This window comes from Apiospora marii, assembly GCF_038362585.1.
Source record: "Apiospora marii strain CBS 49790 chromosome Unknown utg000001l_segment0_segment0, whole genome shotgun sequence".
NCBI lineage: Eukaryota > Fungi > Ascomycota > Sordariomycetes > Amphisphaeriales > Apiosporaceae > Apiospora > Apiospora marii.
Genome location: NW_027117372.1, coordinates 2,161,416 through 2,184,503, shown reverse-complemented (window position 1 = coordinate 2,184,503; position 23,088 = coordinate 2,161,416). Strand labels below are relative to the sequence as shown.

General features: G+C 52.1%; 7 protein-coding genes across 7 annotated transcripts; 4 read left to right on the top strand and 3 right to left on the bottom strand.

The window, feature by feature from the left end:
- Window positions 1-309: 309 nt before the first annotated feature.
- PG985_000704 (uncharacterized protein) lies at window positions 310-1,071 on the top strand (the record flags this gene model as incomplete). Its single annotated transcript, XM_066820473.1, has 2 exons — window positions 310-402; window positions 511-1,071. The coding sequence occupies 2 exons, from the start codon at window positions 310-312 to the stop codon at window positions 1,069-1,071; spliced, it is 654 nt and encodes a 217-aa protein (XP_066691352.1).
- Window positions 1,072-1,133: 62 nt separating this feature from the next.
- On the bottom strand, window positions 1,134-2,124 carry PG985_000703 (uncharacterized protein; the record flags this gene model as incomplete). Its single annotated transcript, XM_066820472.1, has 2 exons — window positions 1,134-1,804; window positions 1,911-2,124. 2 exons carry the CDS (start codon window positions 2,122-2,124, stop codon window positions 1,134-1,136), a joined length of 885 nt encoding a protein of 294 aa, XP_066691351.1.
- Window positions 2,125-7,839: 5,715 nt separating this feature from the next.
- On the top strand, window positions 7,840-11,226 carry PG985_000702 (uncharacterized protein; the record flags this gene model as incomplete). Its single annotated transcript, XM_066820471.1, has 2 exons — window positions 7,840-8,430; window positions 8,488-11,226. 2 exons carry the CDS (start codon window positions 7,840-7,842, stop codon window positions 11,224-11,226), a joined length of 3,330 nt encoding a protein of 1,109 aa, XP_066691350.1.
- A 2,206-nt stretch (window positions 11,227-13,432) lies between these two features.
- PG985_000701 (uncharacterized protein) lies at window positions 13,433-16,155 on the top strand (the record flags this gene model as incomplete). The annotated part of the gene is made up of 6 exons (XM_066820470.1): window positions 13,433-13,466; window positions 13,764-14,768; window positions 14,820-15,229; window positions 15,286-15,766; window positions 15,832-15,976; window positions 16,041-16,155. 6 exons carry the CDS (start codon window positions 13,433-13,435, stop codon window positions 16,153-16,155), a joined length of 2,190 nt encoding a protein of 729 aa, XP_066691349.1.
- A 1,488-nt stretch (window positions 16,156-17,643) lies between these two features.
- PG985_000700 (uncharacterized protein) lies at window positions 17,644-19,956 on the top strand (the record flags this gene model as incomplete). Its single annotated transcript, XM_066820469.1, has 3 exons — window positions 17,644-17,696; window positions 17,846-19,723; window positions 19,788-19,956. 3 exons carry the CDS (start codon window positions 17,644-17,646, stop codon window positions 19,954-19,956), a joined length of 2,100 nt encoding a protein of 699 aa, XP_066691348.1.
- Window positions 19,957-20,446: 490 nt separating this feature from the next.
- PG985_000699 (Isopenicillin N epimerase component 2) lies at window positions 20,447-21,716 on the bottom strand (the record flags this gene model as incomplete). The annotated part of the gene is made up of 2 exons (XM_066820468.1): window positions 20,447-21,603; window positions 21,656-21,716. 2 exons carry the CDS (start codon window positions 21,714-21,716, stop codon window positions 20,447-20,449), a joined length of 1,218 nt encoding a protein of 405 aa, XP_066691347.1.
- A 306-nt stretch (window positions 21,717-22,022) lies between these two features.
- On the bottom strand, window positions 22,023-22,883 carry PG985_000698 (uncharacterized protein; the record flags this gene model as incomplete). The annotated part of the gene is made up of 1 exon (XM_066820467.1): window positions 22,023-22,883. The coding sequence occupies one exon, from the start codon at window positions 22,881-22,883 to the stop codon at window positions 22,023-22,025; it is 861 nt and encodes a 286-aa protein (XP_066691346.1).
- Between the last annotated feature and the right edge of the window lie 205 nt (window positions 22,884-23,088).

Here is a 23,088-nt window from a genome sequence, read left to right as displayed (position 1 = left end):
AGAATTTCTTATGTAACTCAAAATATACATAATTGAAGTATAGAATGCGGATGTCTGAGTTGTTGGTGGCTATGGTTAACCGAATCCGGCAAGTTGGAGGAGGCCCCCCTTTGTTGCCCGCTCAAGGCCGGACAAGGACAATGGGCCCTGATGGGATAGAATGCATGCGATTCCTGCCCGCGTGATATTTCCTAGTCGGTGTGGTATTTCACTCTCAAGATATAGCGATCTTGAATTCGACTGTTTTTTGAGAGGAGTCGAGGAGTTGAATACCAAGCAAAGTCATATCAGAAGCGAACCAAAGCCACGATGGACCTCATCAAAGATCCGCAACAGCTGCAAGAGCAGACGCAGCACCTTGTCACTGCGGCCACAACCTGGGCTGCAGAAATGCACAACACTGTAAGTGGACCTTCCGTCAATTCTAATGGTGGCGATGAGAGCAATCAGGTCGTCTATCCGTGTGTGTCCCCGAGTGCGTGCAACTGACAACACACCCACTCGTCCCAGCTGGCGGGAATCAAAGGCAACACCAACCAAGTCTTCTTCTGGTCCATGTTCGCCGGGCTGGGCGTGGCCGTGACGGCCACGCTCTGGACGCTGAACCGGCTCCACGAGCAGCTCCGCGAGCTGAACCACCACCAGATCGTCTACCGGGAGATGTGGCTCGACGAGCGCGACCACATGCACAACCAGATGCGGGAGACCGAAGAGTTCCAGGACGAGGCCCTCCAGAAGACGCAGCAGCAGTGGAGCATGGGGGAGAAGAGCAAGCGTAATATTATGCAACAGATGCTACGAAATCAAGAGGATCTCGCCAAAGTGCTAGCGGGAGATGCGGCGACGGCGACGGCGAGAGGGGCGGCAAGACAGGCTCTGATTCCACGGAGGGGCGAACCAGGTCATGAAGAATTCCGAGAGAATCTCACGGATTTGGCCCAAGCCATGTATATGGCGAGGGGGCGCGGTGATAGGGGCAGTGGCTCTAATAGCGGTCTGGATGACGCTAGGTATGTAAGGGGCGGACAGGCTTTCCATGGCCGACCACGATCTCCCATAGATCTGGAATAGCCTTTGCCAATAAACAATACACATACCAATTCCCCAATACTTGACTTCATTTATCGGCCTGCTCAGCGCTTCTCCTTAACATTTTCCACCTTCGCATTTTCCTCCTCGGCGAATACATCCTGCAACTCTCTTACCGTGGCCATGAATCGACTCGCACTCATGGCAGTCATGATGTGCCACCAGCCATGTAGCTCCAGAAGCCAAGCCCATGGGAGACCCATCCGTTCCCTGAGTTCTCTGAGCTCAGCACAAAACTCCAGATCGATATTCCATAGAATGTAGGCGAGAACGAGCAGCGCCAGAGAAATCCGTCCTCGTGTTTTCCAGCGGCGTAGCTTGTCCTTCGGGAGGGCTGGCTTGCGCCAGTAGTACAAATGGGCTACGCGTATAACGATGAGGACCATCATGATGAAGAAAGCGGTTGCGTGGTAGATGATCTTGCCGGTCCACACGTAGAAGGCGGCGAAGAGGGGGAAGACAAAGTTCAACACGGTGTTGACAAGACGATCATTAGAAGACGAGCGTCCATGGACCGTCAAAATTCCCTGGAGGAGTGCCCAGGCCAGACCCAACATGCCGAGCTCGTCGGCGTACTGAAGAGTGTGCCGGAGAGAAGCGTGGAACAGGAAGGAGCAGATGCCCAGGACAAGCAGGGAGAGTGACATGAAGTCAGTACGAGGTCTGAACAGACCTCGACTGCCCGGGCCATACATGTATTTCAGGGCAAAATAGACTAGAAATGCGTCAGAAGAAATGGATGATGTAAGGACGCAAGAGTATTCAATAATCTTATGGGAAGTATACTGAGCTCTCTAACAAGGGGTTTCAGTCATTCATACCATAGGGCAAGTTGGTCATGGAATTCATGAACTCGGCGACATATCGAGTGACGACGTAATCCTCTTCGCAGAAACTAAGAGTATCATGAGCCTTGAGGATCGTTATGCAGCCTGACGTTGGATCGTATACATACTTTGCAGTGCTTGTCGGTGGGCTCCAGGCGCCTAAGAGCGCGTAACGGTCGCCCGCGAAGTGACGATTGTGGTGACCCATGCCGGCGTGTTTCTCGCGGCAAAGCAGTTGGGTTAGTATAATGACTCCAGGAAGTCCGTTTGGCCGTATGTATAAGTAGTCTGGGGCAATTTGCTTGAAACGTGAAAGCGCTGGTACTGGTAGGTTACATGGAAGTAGGTTGGGACCATTAAGCTGTTGGTAATTGTTTAATGGACGATAGGGTGCCCCGCTAAAAGTCTGGAATGTTTGTTACACAGGGCTTCTTCAGGCGAGGTACCTACTGATCATAAACAGATCAGGCCGAGCTTTGCAGGACCGCCCTTCTGTACAAAGACATGCAGCTTATCTTACATGTGTACCTACATCCATCCTCCCGTGCCCGGTAAGTGCAGTAGATATATATAGTCATCTCAATTAACCAACATCGACTACAAATGTACGATGCCTAACTATAAATCTTTGAAATACAGACACGTCTCGTATTCTCCGACTGCGGCTACAGCTAGATAGGGGGTACGTATGCTTGAATTAGGCAGCTACATACATAGTACCTACTTACATACTTGATGTACAAAATGTAGGGGATGTCGGTTGTGTCCCGACTTCCAGTCAACTTGATGACGCGACTACCAATCCTTCTCGGGATTGATTTCTTTCGTTTCGCAGAATTAGCTTCCAATAGAAGTCTCAATAATGATTACTTATGTCTAGATGCCAGCCGTAATGTTCTGCAGAGTCCTCATGTTCAGGTCGACATAAACAGCTCTTGGGAGTCTTGAGATTCCGTCCGTAGAGGAGGAAGTACCTAACGGACACTGGTGTACGTGCAGGTCAGGGTCTTGCGTGGGGGCCACGTCTGCTCGCCCTACCAATCCGAAAAACAACGCCGAACCAGGAACCACCGTCACCATAGGTCGCATGACAATAGCAACGTCGCAGTTCCAAAAACTTACGATGATGTCGCCTGGTCTAGCTGAAGAAGGGACAAGGGCCATCGTACAATTGCTGCCAAGACACATTAGTGGCTCTGGAGGCTCTGTTCCTGCCTGTACAACGGGCCCTGTAGGTTCAGGCGTGTCCACAGCGCAATGGCTGTCATCTGAAGTCCGAGGTTTGTCGCTGCCCTGGGATGCCGCCCACGCCGTAACATGTGGATCATCGATACGCCGGATCCGCCGTATATCCTTCCGACTGTATTCCAGTATCTGGCTCATGTATCCTTCATCGATCCTCCGCAGCCTCTCTAATTTCTCTGCGTCCTGGTAATGATCAACCCAGCAACTATGCCATTCCTGCTGTTCGCGGGACGAAGCCATCAGAGAATTGTATGCCGGGCCAAGATGTAATATCTCCCCGGCTACGTATCCAAAAGCTCTGATGAACGGTTGTGATTGATCGTGCTAGCAGCTGTCAGTTTGGCCTATATGCATTTCTGGAGGCGTTCGAGTTACCATAGGTTGCCCAGAGGTGGCCATTTCCTCCTCTACTTGCTGTCCGAGTGCTTTTTGGACTATACCAGCCGTCCTGACGATGCTTATCTGTCGCTCTGTTCCCAGGAAGCACACCTGCTGTTCTGCTGTAGCCTGCTGCTTTGTCTGGCAGCACCTATCGACTTGACATCTTGATCCTGTATCTCTAGCCTGAAAGAACACAATTTTGACAACGCTGGACCATATATCGAAGTATGAGCGCGTGTAGTCCACCTCGAGGAAGCCCATGCCTCGTCGAAGCTCGTTTGGCGGCTTATTACCAGCGCTGAGGGAGGCAATATAAGTGCCCAGAACATCCATCTCTTCATTCTTTCCGAAGTACGGGCTGACGTCATGAGCGCACCCGAGTAAACCGTACACCCTGTCCCTCAGTTCGGAACAATGGTTCGCTGCAAACCTCTCTATAAGGTTCTCCAGAGACATAGAAGCTGAATGTCTGTTCTTTCTGGCCTGGAGCAAGCGTCTCATTGGCTCGAATAAATCGTCGGTATGATGTGGTAGACTTTTCCCTCCAATCTCTGCCTCAAGTGTCCATTGTCGGAAGTCCTCGTACTCCCACACATTTGATCCATAGAATAGCGTCAGGAGACGTGGCAAGCACATTTCCTGTACAATCCAAACCCGTGTCCAGTAACCGCTCTTTGCCAACCGTACAAGAACGCCCTTCGTAGGTTTGAGAGAGCTCCGTATTCTTTTGCCCTGACCCGCAAGACCAGCTGCAAAGTGCACTGTTTGTCCGGATCTCCATTCCAGAGACATGGAGCGAAGCACATTATTCGTGTTTGGGTATTCCTTAGTACCAAGCCAAACAACTACCCGCGAAGCACGTGTGTAGATAAAAGACATAAGAGCAACCTGCTGATTGCGTTCCATAATGTCGGTCTGGTTGATGCAGATGGCATCAGCCCAAACGGATATAGCATGCGTAGCCGACCGTAAATGTAGCAGGAAGAGATGAAGGTTGTGTGCCACATAAAACGCCTCATCGTTCAATGTCAAAGAAATTGATTCGGACGCTTCGTTCTGGGAGACAGGCAACGCCGAGTTCTCTGGATAGGAGTCTCCCCATGTGTATGACAACGCCACATATTTTGGTTTGTCGATGAAGACCACCGAAGCCAGGGTGCATCGGAGAGGGGAGAGAAAGTCGCCAGGCGCAACGGTGAGCAAACGAATGGAGTCAGCCCCCGTAATCAAGGGAGGGTAAGAGAACATTTGATCTATACCAACGGGTTTGGCGCCTTTGGTCAAGAAAACAGCGATATGGCTTTCAGCAGGTACTTGGTAGTGATTCCACAGATCAAACGGGACATCCCAAAAGGCCAAGAGAGACATCAAGACCGGCAAAAGTTGAGGCGGGGTAGGACTGCCTTATATATCTGTAGTATCGTTACATGGAAAACAGAGGCTGAATCCCGGCAAGCTGCGACAGGTTGCATATTGGGAAAGGGACCTTGCGGGGGGCTTGCAGTTGTGTCGACTACACTTCGTCTAGGCCTTACCCTTGGAATCGAGTTCATTTAAATGAATACCCAGCAGAGTGGGGGATTCATATCTTGGTTTAGGAGATACATATTCAATATGCGAAACGAAATAATCGCTCCATTCGTGAGACTGAAAGCTGCAGATTCATGTACGGATTCCTCGGAGACAACCTACATTGTAATACTTGCTGATCTACTGCTATAAACAGCGCCCCATACTCATCCTTCCTGACACATCTATGACCCCAATGCTACATGCACACCATCTGCAGGGGACAGGCCAATTGTATAGGTTTGGCGTTCTGTTCCGACGGGTTCATTTCGTATTCCAGGGGCGAGGGATAGTTGGGGATATGCCTGCAGAATCCTTATGATGGCGTAACTTGCTTCCATCAATGCAAAATCCTCTGCTAATTGTCAGTGATCTGTAGTAAAGAAAAAGAATTGCAGGTATTGTAAGCAAAACTGGGTATCGTACTCCCGAGACAGAGACGCGGACCAGCGTTAAAGTCCACATAGCCAGCTCCTGGGCGGGCTTTCTTGATGAGATCACCACTCTCCCATCGTTGTGGACGATAAACCCTCGAGTCTGAACCATAGATCTCTTCTCGCCTGTGCAGGTGGTACACAGAATAGACGATACCGGCACCTTTGGCCAAGAGCGTTGGGGACTTGCCATCAGGCCCTCCTCCTCGAGGCAGTACCGTGGGCTTATTTGCAAACCGAATGTTCATAGGCAGCGTCGGATAGAGTCTTAAGGCTGTAATAGGTAAGCAGTTGAGAGCAGCATATCGGGTTGACACAAGTCTTACTTTCATTGAGACAGCATCTGAGGAATGGCAGCCTCTGTATTTGCTCTCGACTGACCTCAGTATCAATAGGCACTGAAGCGACTTCATCTTGTAGTCGTTCCAAGATGTCTCGATTACGGACAAGGTGAAAGCTACCGTTGGTCAACAATAAGTACACGAGGGGAAGATTGAGTACTTACAATGTCCAGGAAAGAAGACTCGCGGTCGAATCCCTCCCTGCTACGAGAACGTGTAGCAGTTGGTCACGGACGAGCTCAAAGTCTCGTATCTCTTTCCAAAGGTCTACAATAAATGCGTACTTTTCCGAAGCTGCGTCTTCGCCGAAGTCTTCGTAATGCTTGATTGCCTTCTTGGCGAAGAAGGTCGCCCACACATGTACGGCCTTGCATGCTTTCCTAAACTTCGATGGATTATAGAGAAAGGCAGCATCAGCTAGACGAACGCGGATACCGCAGCCAAACGTAGCATAATCGAAATTCTCCCTGACAGCTTCGCGCTCTGGCTTTTCCATACTGCTGTGTGGCTCTCCAAAGAGGAGCATTGTGGTGGTATTGAGAGTGTACTCGAACATGAGTGGTTTCAAATCCACAATTCCATTGACAGCTGCTTCAGCGATGCCTGATACCAGATGCTCAACATGGCTTGTGAAAGCTTGAGGAGTCTGTTTCTGCACGCGTACAAACTGACGTCGGATGAGCTCGCGAGAGTGTCTCCATGCTGAGCCATCTTGTGAGAATATGCCTTCTCCAAGAAGAGGAAAACTGGCTAGACGCCGAGTTCCGAGTCCATAATCTTCAAAGTTTGTACAGAGGATCGCTTCGATGTTGTCGGGATCAGTTGTGAAGTAGCCTGTCAAGCCGAAAAGGTGGATGCAGCAGGTTCCAGCCAGGTCAAAATACGGGGTCATTCCTTCAAAGGTATGATCACTAAATAAAATATCGTATTGACGTTTGACCAGATCCAGGGCGAGTGGCCACTTGTACGGCACGTAAGGCTTGACTGGCTTACAATTGTGTCGCAAGGCAATAACATGTTCGTCCTGGCAGCAGTTAGCAGCACAGCAAATTTGCTCGGAGAGACATTATAGATATATATGTCTAGGTATATTGCTCACTTGTTTCTGTTTCCTCCATCGAAGAAACACGTATGTGCACAGAGTGATGACCATTGCCGCTGCAGTCATTCGTACGCCGCCGAGGAAGCTCGCGAGAGCTCGCACGCTATTCGACCAGTTGGTCCCGACATCCCGGTTCACTGCCATATTCAATCCTGGGGGCAGTAACAAGGCAGCAAAATCTAAAGTGCACCAAGAAGGAAAACACAAGACGGAAAAATGCAAGATGGAAAGGGGTCAAGAGAATTTTGGCAGTTGGGCTCTACATAACCAATCCGCCTCGACGATGCCCAATGAAACACAACCATCATGCAAGTTGCCGAATCAAGGTATAATCTTCAGTCAATAAAAGCGAGGCTGGCGAGGATGATTCCCCCGCGCTCTGAGAGGTAAGAGCGGAATGTGAGCACTCGAAACACTCAGCTCTTGCTGTTTTCGTTTTCATCTATGTGCATGTCAGCATGTAACCTCAGCCAGCCTATACCCTGGCAAACAGCGTCAAGATGCGGGTGACAGCCTTTGGTCCTAACCAATGATATCCGTTTGCTCTGCCTGTTCCCGTGATCTAATACAGCGACAATGCGGTTAGCCCCTTGTTACCTGCACGCCGTGTTTCGCCACCATGTACGGCGTATTGTCACAGTGATTAGACTGTACCTATGAGTTCGTTCATTTCCAACTCAGGTCGCTGGCCATCGACCGATAGGCGACGAAAACGCCGAAGGTCTTGCTTGGAGCAATTGCTGCCACACCTATCTTTGCTCTGCAACACTCACCATCTACTTTTTAAAAGGCGATGTTGTCAGCATTTTTACCACCGCGGCCCATGACCCCATCCAGATACTCACAACCCGATGGAGAGATTCGTCAGTCATACTGCAACTGGGGGCCTGTGGAGAGAGCTCGAAGCCGTTTCGGGCGCCCTTGGACAGCTTAGCATTCCCGAAGTTGAGCCTGAGTTGACTGATCTCTCAGAACAAATTGGTGACATTATCGACATAGTTCGTTCCTTTGACCAACTAGCCACGGCTGAACGGCGCAATCCTTCAGGGTATTTGAGCCTTCAGTCGCAAAATGGAGCGTTCCATTTGGGGCCAGTGCTTGACAGCACATCAGCCATGATAAACGAGTGTGCTCTGTTCAGCCATACACTCCAGTCCGGTATTGAATATATTGCTTACATGAGAAGTGAAGCCGGGTATGCCACGCCCGAAAGTCGTCTCAAATCCCAATCGTGGTATGATGAGACTTCGCATGCCCTTAAGCTGCAGGCAAAAGTCCTTAGGGCTTTATTCACCGCAACAGACCTGCTAAGCCGGCAAAATGACATTGATGACAATTCCATGTCTCGCGAGACACGTTCCTCAATATCAACACGACTTCATTATCAGATTGGGTTGGCAGAGCAGGAAATCAACCTCAACTGCTATTCCGAACCCAAAATCGTAACGGGACCCCATAACCCGATTATACATGACACTCTTAACTAACACTAGTTGTAGGCCAAAGGCGCCATAGCAGCCGCTAAAGCGGTAACACTACATATCCCCCCTACGCCGAACAAGCACTTTGTGATTGTTAGAGCGGTGAAGACTTACTTCACGGGCAGAGAGGTCCAGTTGAGTAAATTAGAAGCTGCTTTCAGCGAACCAACGCATCATCGTCAGCAGATTTTTGTCATATTCGGCCTGAGCGGAACCGGGAAGACGGAGCTGGCATTCAAATTTGCACACGGTTGCCGAGATAGGTTTTGGGGCGTGTTCTTCGTGGACGGCAGTTCACGGAAAAACGCCACGAGCAGCTACGCGGAAATTGCGACCTTGGGTGGCGTCGAACCAAACGAGAAGGCGGCAAAGAATTGGCTTACGACACGCGCACTTCCCTGGCTTTTGATCATCGACAATGTGGATGACGAAGAGATCAATATTGAAGAACTCCTACCACCGGGACCGAAGGGATGTGTGCTCGTTACTACACGGAACCCGGCTCATGTCACATACGGAAACGCAGGGGAAAGGTATCTTGAGCTACTGCCCATGGAACCCAATGACGCTGAAGCGTTGATCATCAAAGCTGCAGGAGAGCCCAGGCCATGGCCGAAGCTGGTGGTAGACTCGGCCAACACAATATGTGACGCCCTTGGATTTCTGCCACTCGCCCTCATCCAGGCTGCAAAGGCCATCTTGAATGGCATTTGCGAATGGCCGGAGTATCTGAAGTTTTATGATCGTCAAATACAACGTATTCGGCGGACCCTACACGGGAGGAAAGGGAGTGTGTCCTCACGCAGGAAGCGAGATGAAGACGATAACAGCATGCACGTCTTCTCGACCTACGAGATTCTGTATGAATCGTTAGAGTCATCGCCCAAAGAGAGGTACCGAGACGCAGTCGAGCTACTTCATATCTTCTCTTTCTTTCATTTCCAGAACATTCGATTTGATGTGCTGCTAAGTGCGGCTATCAACCCGTTGAGAGAAGAGTTACAGCAAAAAGAAGATGACGAGAAGGACAGGCAACTGCAGAAGCAATTAGCCAAGCCACCACGGAAACCTTGGATTATGTTTCTGCGTGAGCTAAGGGCGTTCGTTAATATGAAGCTTGCTACGCCTTTGCCGCTGCCCAATATCTTGAGAAACCATGACGGCCTTGGTCTCGGTGACCTGGAAGACGAGGTCGAAGTACGGCTCCGTCATGCCTTAAGCGTTTTGATTGAGAGATCCTTAATCACAAGGCATGACAGGGGAACTGGCCGCTACAGTATGCATCGGCTTGTTCATAAATGGATTAGGGATCGTCCCGAAATGTCAACTGCACACCAGGCTTTGTGGTGTCAAATATCTATGACAACTCTGGCGTGTAGCATCCGTCGACCTCCACACGGAGACAACGAAGGCGAGAATCGTGGGAGACGAGAACTTCTGCCTCATATCAACCACGTTCGTCAATGCCAAGCGACATTTGATCGGAGATTCGAAGAGAACGTCGCGAAAGCCAAGCCTGAACGAATGCTGAAGAAACTCTATGGAAGACGTGAAGCAGAACAGGACGTTCGTTTCAGCCGTGTGTATGCGGAAACGGGAAATTATAGCGAAGCACAGCAGCTACAACAGAAAGTGCTAGACTATGTTTCTTCCAGACTTGGACCAGATCATCCTCTTGCTATATGGGTGTCGCTCTTCCTCACCAAAACGCTGTGGGAGATGTCTGCATTCGATAAGGCCACACAGCAGCAGCGCCAGGCATACCAACATTGCATTGGCACTTGGGGCGAAGACCACCCATTGTCTTTGGACGTGGGGGATCTACTTGCTTCCGCGTTGTATATGAAAGGAAGATGGGCGGAAGCTACGTCTATTCAGGCAACAACGCTGGAAAGAATGAGAAACTTTTACGGCGAGAAGCACGAAAAAACGCTCAAATCAATGCGGAACTTGGGCCGGTTATATTACCGTTACATGGACTTTGAGCGGGCAACCATGCTTCACCAGAAATCATACGATGGCATGAAGGAAATTTTGGGAGAGACACACCTAGAAACTCTCACAAGTCTGGAGGATCTGGCCAACAGCTACGTACAACAAGGAGGGGAAGAAAACACGGATGCTATCAAGGAAGAGCAGCTTGCTCAGAGCCACAAAAGAATGGTGTTCGTCTACGAAGAGCGAAAGAAGCAGCTCGGGGAGGAGCACCCTTACACCCTTCTGGCAATTTTGTATCTGGCACGGTTAAAGTCGGAAATAGGCCAACATCTGGAAGCGGTGGAGATGATAAGAGAAGGCCTTCTGGTCGCGGAGCGCAATGTTGGAAAAGACCACATTGCCGTCCTGTTAGCCAGGACAATCTACGCGACGGTTTTGACAAAGCTTGGGAGATTTGCGAAGGCGGAGAGCATCTTCTACATGCTCATTGATAAGTCGCGGTACAGCCTCATTGTAGATGAGGGCCAGGACCATCCCGACCGGCTTTCGAATATGTGGCTCCTGGCAGAGTGTTTCGAGAGGCAAGGGCAGAAAGAAAAGGCTTTGGCAATGTACGAAGAGTTCCTTAGTAGCTTGGCTGAGATTGGCGGAGAGGGCCTGGGCATGAGACACAGGATTCTGGCAAGAGCGCAAAAGAAAATCGCTACGCTCAGGGGTGTAGTTGTTGACACGGAATGCGGTGCAGGGTTAGGTGAAAGCGATCAACCAGAACATGACCGCTTACGAAGTAAGGCTGCTACTTGGCCAAGGGATACTTAGAAATGACGCCTAAGATGGAATTAATCGAGACCTGGATGAATTTGGGCCTCCGTTTTCTTACCTGGGTTGCCTATTCATATGGGAGATATTGTGTTATTGTGTTGCATTTCCCGAAGTGCAGAGTTCCGAACGAACGCTTAGAAGGGAGTACCCTAGAGCGAAACTCTGTGACTTGCTAACACTAAAACCACGAGGGTTTCTCTTTACAGGCAGGCAGAAACGGTTCCCCATGTTGCTTGACTAACGGAACGTTGGTTCGAGAGGTGAGCGAACATGCCAATGCTTGTTATCGTATGTAAATTCAGAAGAGGTATAGGTAGTCTTGAACCCTCCGCCGGTACTCCTCCTTGTGGGTCCCGAAAGCAGACCGAGACAGCCGGAGCCGGAGCCATGAACACCAGTATTGATGGTGTGGTGCATAGCTATTTTGTCCGCTAAGTCAGTTTGTCTTGGAGACACTTACTTGCCTGCTCATTTTTTTATGAAGCAACGTTGACGCCAAGCTTCAACGTGGCTGAACGCCCAAGCAACGGGACTTGGAACCGTTTCCCCATCGCAAGTTGGATATAATTTGGACACGCAATGTGAGACATTGAACATGGCGAGTTTCATGGAGGGAGCCAGTCTTGGACTGACAGGTTGCTTTGGTAGGGGTCTCGGGGCCCGAGTCGGTTGGCTAGCTGCAATTCTTGTGGTCCCTTATCAACTGTGCGGGATCCCACCACCCAACCCCTCGATGACGCTAATCTTCGGAAGCGTTACTGTTACTTCGTGACCCAACAACGTGCCTTTGTGAAATGTGAGCCGGGACATGGCGATTTGTCGGTACTATCATCGTGGCCGTATCCCCAACAGGCGTTGCTGGGCAGACCCAGGTACATGTATATAGGTACATACTTACCTAGCGTTTGGTAGAGGAAAGTACGGTGGGGCACGTGCACTGAACGTTTATTTGTACTACATCTGTCATCAGTGCATATCTTTCTTTCAGCAATGTTAGCTTTCATACTTATTTACAGCCCACTAGCCCTCTCACCCGTTGCTTAGAGCTGCGAATGGCCTTTTACTCTCTCTTTCAAGCAAGCTCTCTGTTTGTGATCCCTATGCATAGACCTGGTATTTATGTAGGGAAAGAAGGCTGGTCACACGCTGCTGACGCTGCTGATTTATTACTTGCGGGTGCGAGTGGGTGGGATAACGGGAATCCCTACGGAGTAATACGCCCTTATACGCACAGGGGCTTAGCGCTGCCTGCTGCCAATACTTTGAGCAGGAAGCTCTACCATATGGGCAGGAATGCATGCTGCAGTTAGTCCATACTTACATAAAGGAGCGAGCCAGGTCACAGCGCAACTGTTTCTGCAACATGCATTGAATGCTCGAGTCCGTCAACACACACTTACATACATACTTCGTTGTCCATCTATTACACAGACATGCTGGAGTCTGATTGGCCGAGCCAGCGCAGATAGGGCCGGCATGCCAGCGTTGCTGCAAGCGTTAGGAGCTGAATGACCCAATCAAACCAACTGAAGATCTGGGTCTGGACTTGTGCCCACACCGTACCCTCTTTCCCCGGTGTACTCGGTTCTGCTCGGGGGTCAGTCAGTGCAGTGAGCATTTGAGCAGCCCAACATCTCAACCGCCTCCCGATTTTGTATAGACGTTGAAAGAGAACAAAAGAGCTTGCAGACGTGGTATTGTCTTCTCTTCTTGGTGATAACGGTTGGCATATACTCGCTGCATGCGGTATACGTATACGTGATTGCCTGCATGCAAGAGCAGCTCGCTACCTACATGTACGTGCGAACCCGCCCCGTCTTCCCAGCATGTAACATGACCTTATTAGCTCCTACGTAAGGCGAACTAGGTACGTGAATGAATGCTTCTCTGCTGCAGCACCTCGGCGCAACACGACAGCTCTCTATCCCGTTTATTCCACTCCCGCATGCAATGGCCACTTCTTTCGACCTGCAACTAGACCGAAAGATGTAGCGATGGGAGCAGTCTTTCGAGAGAGAACAACATCGTATTGCCCTCTCTTCTTTTCGGCCTGCACCGGAGAAACTCTGCGTCCTGTCCAATTCCCCACGCTGAGTATTAAGCACTCTAGCTGAAGGTACTACGCCATCAGACTTATTATTACGCGCCCCCCCTTGGGTCGGCCCTGGGGCTCCAGATCGTTTAGGTTCACGGTCCACTTGACATGAGGTCAGCTATTGTCGAAGTGCGGTCATCTGGTAACCTAGAAGCTACCAACTATCGATTCCTCAAGTCTCTCAGAAGCCCATCACCGCCGCACAAACCCGCTCGCATCCATCAATCCTCTACGCCCTCGCAAGTCCCAATACCCCCCGCCTCGACCCCTCGAAGCCCCGGCGAGTGGCAAGCGAGCTTTCCCGACCGAACCTTGTATCCTTGCCAGATCCTGTCCTGATCTGATCCGACGAACACTACCAGCGTCCAAACCGTCTAATCCACCGGACCTGTTTAAACCTTCTCTTCCTCGCTGCGGGAATCTACTTTCCCGTAGCCAGTCGAAGTGGCCGACCAACAGCCTCCACCTCCCACTATCACCCCATTCACCTCCGACGGCCCATCCACTCCGCATCCTCCCCAGCATCCTACCAACACTGTCCTCTCAGCCCCAGACCTCACCAACCCACCCCAAGGGAATTCAACCGATATACCACACCTGCCGCCCACACTCCACCGAACCATCCAGCTAGCTCCGATAGCGACCGAGCAGCAGGGGCGAGGACAAGTCCTGGGACGGAGGCGACGAGCCTCAGACGATCTGTCTGATACCCAGGATTTGGATACCGAGAATACGGAAGCAGGCCCTTCCACACACCAACACAAGTCCAAACGCCGAAGGCCAGACGACGACACCATGCTAGCCGGCAGCGACGGAACGTCGGTGTCGAATGGCACAACCGCGCATACCAACGGGAAGTCGCATGAGCGGGCGGCGACGAGCGCCAATGGAACACAGAAGGCGGCTCTGGCGACGAATGGCGCCTCGAAATCCAGGATGCCAGAAACGTTCTTCGGCCATGACCGTGAGGAAGTCACGCGGATACTCATACAGGCACTGTCCGATATGGGATACCAGACCGCAGCCGAAAGCGTGGGCAGAGATAGCGGGTTTGAGCTGGAAAGCCCGACAGTTGCGTCCTTTCGCACCGCCGTCCTCGATGGTGCTTGGGGCGCCGCCGAAGATCTCCTGTTGGGCGCCACGGCACTGGCCGAGCGGGCATCGCAGGATGGCAACGGACTGGTGCTAGCACAGGGTGCAGATCGAAACATGATGCGCTTCTGGATACGGCAGCAAAAGTTCTTGGAGTTACTGGAGCAGCAAAAGACGAGCCAGGCGTTGATGGTTCTGCGTACCGAGTTGACACCGTTAAATCAAGATCAGGGAAAGCTGCATTTCCTCTCTAGTCTGGTGATGTGCGACTCTCCTGACGACATCAAGCTGAAGGCGGAGTGGGATGGCGCATATGGTCGGTCTCGGGAAATACTCTTGTCGGAGCTCTCCAGTAAGGCTGCCCTATAGATTTCGTCTTGTCGGTTACTAACTCGCTTCGCAGGATGCATATCGCCCTCGGTGATGCTTCCAGAACATCGCCTGGCGGTGTTACTGCACCAGGTCAAACACAACCAGATCAACATGTGCATGTACCATTCGAATGCGGAATCGCCCTCCCTCTATTCCGACCATCTCTGCGATAGGCGGAGGTTTCCCACGGAGTGTATCATCGATATCGATGACCACCAAGGTGAAGTTTGGCAGGTGGTGTTTTCTCACGACGGGACAAAGTTGGCCAGTTGCGGCAGCGAAAAGAGTGTGATAATATGGGCTGTGCCCTCGTTTAAGATACTTCACACTCTTGGGGATAGGGTACATCGCGCTGGGGTGGGTAACGTTGCCTTCAGCTGGGATGATTCGAAGATTGTTACGTGCTGTCAGGACAAACATGCGCGGGTTTGGGATCTCAAAGTGAGTACAAGTTGCTGCGGCGTTGCCCGTGACCTTCCGCTAACCATTGCCCATAGAGCGGCGACATATTACTCGATATAAGCACATTCGAAGAACCCGTCAGCAGTTGCGTATGGGCCCCTGATAACCGCTCGTTCCTGACAGGGTCTTTGGATAAGTCCCGCAGTCTTTGCCAGTGGGATCTTGACGGCAAAAACATATTTGACTGGGCTAACAACCACCGGGTTGAGGATCTGTCTCTTTCACCTGATGGTCGTTGGTTAGTTGCCATGGATGACCGCAACCACATCCACGTCTACAACTTCCTGACGAGGCTATGGGAGTACGAGATCGAACTGCACTGCCGATTGACTTCGATCAGCATTAGCAAAGACTCGCGACATCTACTCGTGAACCTCCAGAAAGACCAAGCCCAGTTGTTTGACCTCGTCAGCCGCGAGCCAGTGCAGTACTACTCAGGCCACACAGGCGGCGAGTATATGATTAGGAGTGCGCTTGGAGGAGCCAACGAGAGCTTTGTGCTTAGTGGCAGCGAAGGTACGTTTATGAACTATCGTGGTGGGAATACGGCCCCTGTTCATGCTGACATATGATTCTTGTAGATGGCTCTATCAACATCTGGCACAAAGCTAGTGCGCAGATTGTGGAAAAGCTGAGCGGGCACCATCCCCGTTGCAATTCGGTGTCCTGGAGCCCAACCGACCCGTGTCTTTTTGCCTCGTGTGGCGATGACGGCAAGGTGAAGATGTGCGTATCCCTCGTCCCCTCGGGCTAATTGTAGTTCTCCTTAAAAGCTAACCCCGTTCCATAGTTGGTCGAATGCTGAAGGGCAACGGATACATCTGGAGGCACTGCACCAGAGTCAGGAGTCGAGCAGTACTGAATCCAATGGGTGGCATGGAGAACAACCAATGGGCGAGGAATAGCACAGCCGTACATAACGGCCAACTCCAGCAGAGCCTCCTTACTCTTCTGGAGAATACGCAGAATTATTGAGATACCATTTGCATGAGGCATCAGACGGCGAAACAGGCTGATTTTGACGGGGTCTCTACTGCTGGTATAAATACTGGCGATCAAGAGCAGTCACCTTCTGACATTGAGCTCTATAGTCAACTGATTTGACACTGTTTGGAATTGGTGTTTTCTACTGCACATGCCGGCCTCGGCGCATGGGGAATATGGCCGCCGCCGCAGGGGAAACGCTGAAGAACAGCAATTCAACATAGAGCGTGCGGTTTTCTTGTACTTGATAATAGAGAGGATTTCATCAAACCAACCAGCGCCCCTTGGGATTTCGATGGTTTTTCTCTTCTTCCCCTTCTTAGTGGGTGCAGACATATTTGCGCTCGTGGTACATAATTCACACATATGTAGAGACTCAGCTCATCCTCTAAAACTCGACTTGTTATCTACCATTCTGACTAGGATTGATGTAACCCGATTCACATGAGCAGTATACGTCTGTATTTGTTGATTGTGGACGTCATCTGGTTCGAAGAGGTGACGACGGCGATGACGGTGACGGCGGCGATGGCATTAGGCACCTACAATAAGTAAATACTTGGACTGGGTGATTGAGGCGCTGCCATTGAGCGCTGTTGAGCCAACCAGCCCAGCTACACTTGCACGCGCACTCTGTCATGCTCGGGCATGGAATATGTGGATTGAAACAGCTGGCGAAGCAGGCTAGGCCCGTTCGGATCTAGTGAGGTGCGGTTCTGTATGGGATGTAACAGGGATACCACGTACGTAATCCGAAGGGGTATGGGGTATCGGGCAGTATCGAGCATCAGGGATAGAGTCTAATAAGGGGAGAGGGCAGTAGAGAGGGTACGAACATGCTACAGTGCAGTGCAGCAGCGTGCAGCGTGCAGCGCTGCTTGCTGCTATCAATTCGATGTACATACGTACTTCTTGGAGTGACAGCTGCTGGGACCCCATCAAATCAGGTATCGACGCCGCCAATCTAATCCCCTATGCGAGTGAGTACAAGTTCCAACGTAGGCTGGCCACACGCATCAACGCTCCTGATCAACCAAACAAAAACATCAAATACCAAAAAGACTTTTTCGCATCGTTCGGTGCTTGAGTCAGATCTCACCCCCGAAGAGCAATCTGCGCAGCTGTTGCCTACATTTTTTGCACCGGGCACCGGGGCAGACCTGCCACTGCAGCTACCTGCTACTGCTACTTATAATTGGAATCTAGCGGCATCGAGACTCGGGCCACCTACCAACTACCTGCATAACCATACGCATACCCAAGCAGGCCTCCCAAAAACCCACTCCGACTTTACCTAAGCTTGTGCTTGTGCCTGAACCCCTCGACTGCGAATACAACCAACGCATCTGGCGCCGACTCGAAACCGAGATACATTTGGCCTTCATCAGACAATACAACAGGTTGTCACTATGGCCGACACCATGAGCACACCCGGTGGCATCTCGGATCCCGCCCTTATCAAGTACGTAGCCCTCTCTCCCCCATGCGACAGTTTCCCCCCAAGAGCCCTTGCGCCCTCCCCTGACGGCTCCTGAGAACATCGCCAGCTCAGCAACAAGGACTGCAGCCTCTGCACTCGAAGCGCGACTAACACAATGCTCTCTCTCGCAGGCTCGTGAACAAGCTTCAGGATGTTTTTTCCACCGTCGGTGTCAACAACCCCATCGATCTCCCCCAAATAGCTGTCGTCGGAAGTCAGTCTAGCGGTAAGAGTTCTGTGCTGGAAAACATTGTCGGAAGGGACTTTTTACCCCGTGGCTCCGGCATCGTCACGCGACGGCCGCTGGTGCTGCAACTCATCAACCGACCCGCCACTTCTGAACAAACAAACGGCACCAACGAGGATGTCGAGAAATCCACCGACAAGGCGGCGAATACGGACGAATGGGGCGAGTTCCTGCACATTCCCGGCCAGAAGTTCTACGATTTCAACAAGATCCGAGACGAGATTAGCCGAGAGACGGAGGCCAAGGTCGGTCGCAACGCCGGTATCTCGCCCGCTCCCATCAACCTGAGGGTCTACTCCCCCAACGTCTTGACTCTGACTTTGGTCGATTTGCCTGGTTTGACCAAGGTGCCCGTCGGAGACCAGCCGCGGGATATCGAGAGACAGATCAAGGACATGGTGCTGAAGTACATCTCCAAATCCAACGCCATCATCCTTGCCGTCACGGCTGCCAACCAGGATCTGGCCAACTCGGATGGTCTGAAGCTGGCGCGAGAGGTCGATCCCGAAGGCCAGAGGACCATTGGTGTTTTGACCAAGGTCGATCTGATGGACGAGGGGACAGACGTTGTCGACATCCTGGCGGGTCGCATCATCCCCCTTCGACTGGGCTACGTTCCGGTCGTCAACCGTGGACAGAGAGATATCGATAACAAGAAGCCCATCCAGATTTCGCTTGAGTCGGAGAAGAACTTCTTTGAGAATCATAAGGCGTATCGCAACAAGAGTTCTTACTGCGGTACCCCGTATCTTGCTCGCAAGCTCAACCTGATCCTGATGATGCACATCAAGCAGACGTTACCCGATATCAAGGCTAGAATCGCTAGCTCTCTACAGAAGTACTCGGCGGAGCTGGAGAGCCTTGGACCCTCGCTGCTCGGCAACAGCTCTAACATTGTGCTGAACATCATCACCGAGTTCGCAAAGGAGTGGCAAGGTGTGCTGGATGGCAACAACGGGGAGCTCTCAAGCGCTGAGCTGTCTGGTGGTGCCAGAATCAGCTTCGTCTTCCACGAGCTCTACTCCAACGGCGTCAAGGCAGTTGACCCGTTCGACGTGGTGAAGGATAACGAGATCCGTACTATGCTGCACAACTCTTCCGGTCCTTCTCCGGCCCTGTTTGTGGGCACAACGGCGTTCGAGGTTATCGTGAAGCAGCAGATCAGGCGCCTGGAGGAACCCAGTTTGAAGTGTGTCTCGCTAGTCTACGACGAATTGGTCCGCATCCTCACTCAGCTGCTCTCCAAGGCTGTCTATCGGCGGTACCCTCAACTCAAGGAGACTTTCCACTCTGTTGTTATCGGCTTCTTCAAGAAGGCTATGGAGCCTACCAACAAGCTCGTCAAGGACTTGGTGGCCATGGAAGCCTGCTACATCAACACTGGCCACCCTGATTTCCTGAACGGACACAGAGCCATGGCCATTGTAAACGAACGCTACTCGGCAAAGCCTGTGCAAGTCGACCCCAAGACCGGGAAGCCGCTGCCTGCGTCGGCGTCTACACCGGCTCGTGCCGCCAGCCCTCAACTCGACGGGGGTGATGGAAACGGCGGATTCTTTGGTAGTTTCTTTGCCGCCAAAAACAAGAAGAAGGCGGCCGCTATGGAGGCCCCGCCTGCTATGTTGAAGGCTTCTGGTACTCTTTCTGAGCGCGAAAACATCGAGGTCGAGGTTATCAAGCTGCTTATCTCATCATACTACAACATCGTCAGGAGAACTATGATTGATATGGTTCCCAAGGCCATCATGCTCCAGCTCGTCCAGTAAGTTGAAAAAGTCCCGCGACTGCAGAAGGAAGATTACAGGTTTACTGACCAACCCGTCTAGGCTCACCAAGGACGACATGCAAAAGGAGCTGCTCGAGAACATGTACCGCAAGGAGACGTTTGATGACCTGCTTAAGGAGTCCGACTACACGGTTCGCCGGCGTCAAGAGTGCCAGAAGATGGTCGATTCGCTTTCCAAGGCCAGCGAAATAGTATCGCAAGTTCAGTAAAAGAAAGGAGGGAAACGGAGGTCTGGGGGGAGAAAGAAGAGCGGGTGGTGTGGGTCTAGAGTCGAGACTGGAGGGTGAAAGGCAGGGGGGCGGAATGCAGTATCATTCTGTTCTTGATACCACAAACTTGACGACGAATCCTGGGCAGACGGTTTAATGATATAATGTTATACGCATTGTGTACCTTCTTCATCATGATTACTTACACGACTAGATGAATGCACTTGTCTCCTGCAATTAAGCTGTCCTATGCATGTGATGTCGTGGGAATAAAGATAGTGCCTATTTGCGGTTCCAATATGTGTAGACTCCCATCCAGCTGACCTCGTAAATGTTGCAATTTGCATCTCCCTTGCGCTATCTTAAGGGGCTGACAAATGGTGTTTTGTGAAGCAGTCGTATATTACTGTGTCTTGCTTGGGTAGAAGTCTATCCGTAGGACACAAAGTTATAGCGTTCGGTGTTGCATCGGAACCCAATAGACTGCTACCTACAACTTGGACTTCAGCTTCGATACCAGACCCCCATTCTGCACCCCGAAATCCGTCCCCTTGTCGAGGCCAAACCAGGACCGCAAAGCCTCCTCGCCGCCCTGACCTGGGAGTAGGGGCTGGCCCTCGTATCCGCTTCCCGGCCACCCTTCGCCCTGCCCCTGCACGACAGGGTCCGTCGCCATCTGGTGAGCCGCCAAGAGCGGGGTGTCGCGCAGCGTGACGCTGGGCCGCTGGTCGCCCTCGCGACCCTGCCCGTTCTCGAGCTCGGGGTACTCGAGCACGGGGGTCACGCACGCGTCGGTGCCGTCGAAGACTTCTTCCCACTCCGCGCGCGTCTTGGCCCGGAAGGCGGCCTCGAACTGCCGCGTCATTTCCGGCCAGGTATCCCGATCGAGGCGCGTCCGGTTCCATTCGTCGCCGAGGCCGAGCCCACGGATCAAGACAGCGTAAAACTGCGGCTCGAGCGCCCCGACGGCCACGTACTTCCCGTCTTTGGTCTCGTATGTGTCGTAGTAGGGGCAGCCGCCGTCGAGGACGTTTTGGCCGCGCGGCTCGGAGCCCATGGGGGTCTTGAGGGCTTGGCGCGGGAACGTAGCGAGGTAGCTGGCGCCGTCGACCATGTTGGCCTCGACCACCTGGCCCTTTCCCGTCTTCTCTCTCGAGACGATGGCGAGCAGGATGCCTTGGAACAGGGTGGCGCCGCCGCCTGCGAAATCGGCCAGGATGTTCCAGGGCGGATGGGGTTTCTCCCCGCGCCGCCCGAGCATGGACAGAACGCCCGACACCGCCAGGTAGTTGATGTCGTGTCCGGCCATCGTTGCATACTTGCCGTCTCTGCGGAAGCCTGCCATGCGGCCGTACACGAGGCGCGGGTTGAGGGTGCACAGGACATCAGGCCCAAGACCCAGCTTCTCGAGCACACCGGGCCTGAAGGGGTCGATGATGATGTCGGCCGTTTTCGACAGCTCCTTGATAAGTGCAACGCCAGCCGGCGACTTCAAATCGACCGCAATGGAAGACTTGTGCCGAGTGAGCAGGTCCCCGGTGGGAAGAGGCGTCTCGGTCCCGGCGGTGTGCGTCTTGCCTGGGATTGCCCGGTCAATGCGCAAGACATTGGCACCGGCGTCCGAGAGAAGCAGGCCGGCAAAGGGACCTACGCTTTATGAGCAACAATCAACTGTGGCCAGGATGGTTTCTTAATTTACCTGGAGCGAGACCAGCAAACTCTAGGACTTTGAGCCCTTTCAACGGCGGTGGGCCGACCATGTTGGGTCAATCTTATCACTAAGGGGAGACTCCAGATATGACAAACACGAAACTAGAGTAGTTGTCTTTTGCGATCGACGCATTTCGAGATGCACGCTTTATAAATGCAATGCTGCAAGGGATGGGTCCAAGTAGGGGGGACCTGGACGAGTAGCGTGTAGAAGCCGAGGCAGCTGTTGATCCTCGACCAGGATGTTTGGAGTAGCTTGGTGTGGGGTAAACAGCCGCAAGTAATAAGTACTACTACTTTACGTAGACTCTCACAGTGCAATGTTTTCAACGAGAATACTGTTTCGGACAACTCGTTTACTTGCCAGATCCTTTCTTCTTCCCGGTAGAAGGTTCAGGGACGAATCCGGCTTTGACGAAACCATCTCTGGCGGCTTGGTTGATCAGGGCAAATCGTCGCGGGCCGAGCTTGTGCCCGCCGTACCATCTGGTCACGATCACCATACAGTCCCAGATATCCATAAGCTGCATCAGGTGTAGAAGACGCCCCCCAGCCGCGGTCTCACCATCGTCGTTGCAGTCCTGGAACGACGTATTGTTGGGTCCTTTGATGCGCCAAGCGGTGATGTTGTGGTGGGCCAGGCGAACCTTCTTATCAGTCGCGAGCAAGTGCTGCAGGAACCCCTCGGCCTCTGCTGTAGAAGACACATTAGCACAGCGGGCTACGAAAACCGACTTGAGCTCCACGAAAGGATCAGAGATGACCCAGGGAGGCTCCTTGATGCTCATTGCGATGGCCATGGGGTCCTGCGCCTGAGGCTGAGACGGCTCGTCCACCACCTCAGGTGTTGCCGCCGCTGCTTCTTCCTCTTGCTGAAGCTGCTCCAGTTCCGCGTGCTCTTCCAGTCTTCTCTTGAGCTCCTCGATGGCATCGAAAAGACAAACCATGCCGGGCTCGTAGACGGAACCTACTACCTCCCTGAACATTTCCAGTTCTCTAGCGGCATCTCCGCGCTTCCCATGATGGCCGGTACTGTTAGTACCAACGACAACAGGAGGTTCCTGAGGGTATCCTGGGGGGAACTCGATGCGCAACGAGGCGGACTCCTCAGGGGGCGTCAAGATATACACGTGGGAATCCTCGCTTGACTGCACTAGACACCCTTCGCCATATATCGAGTTGATGGCCTCAACCTCGTCTTTCAACTCTTCAGACATGTTCGTCAACCAAGTAAATCGAGAAATCCACGCAGTCTAGAACGGCGCATCAAAATGAGGGAAGCGGAAGGGGACGAAGACACTGCATCAACCGTTGGTGGTGCGATTGAAGATAAAATCAATCAATAAATCTATCAATCTGCTGGCTGGTCTGCCCAACTTACTTTTGGACAGGCCAGGCAACCCCGCTGTGGATCAGGGACTT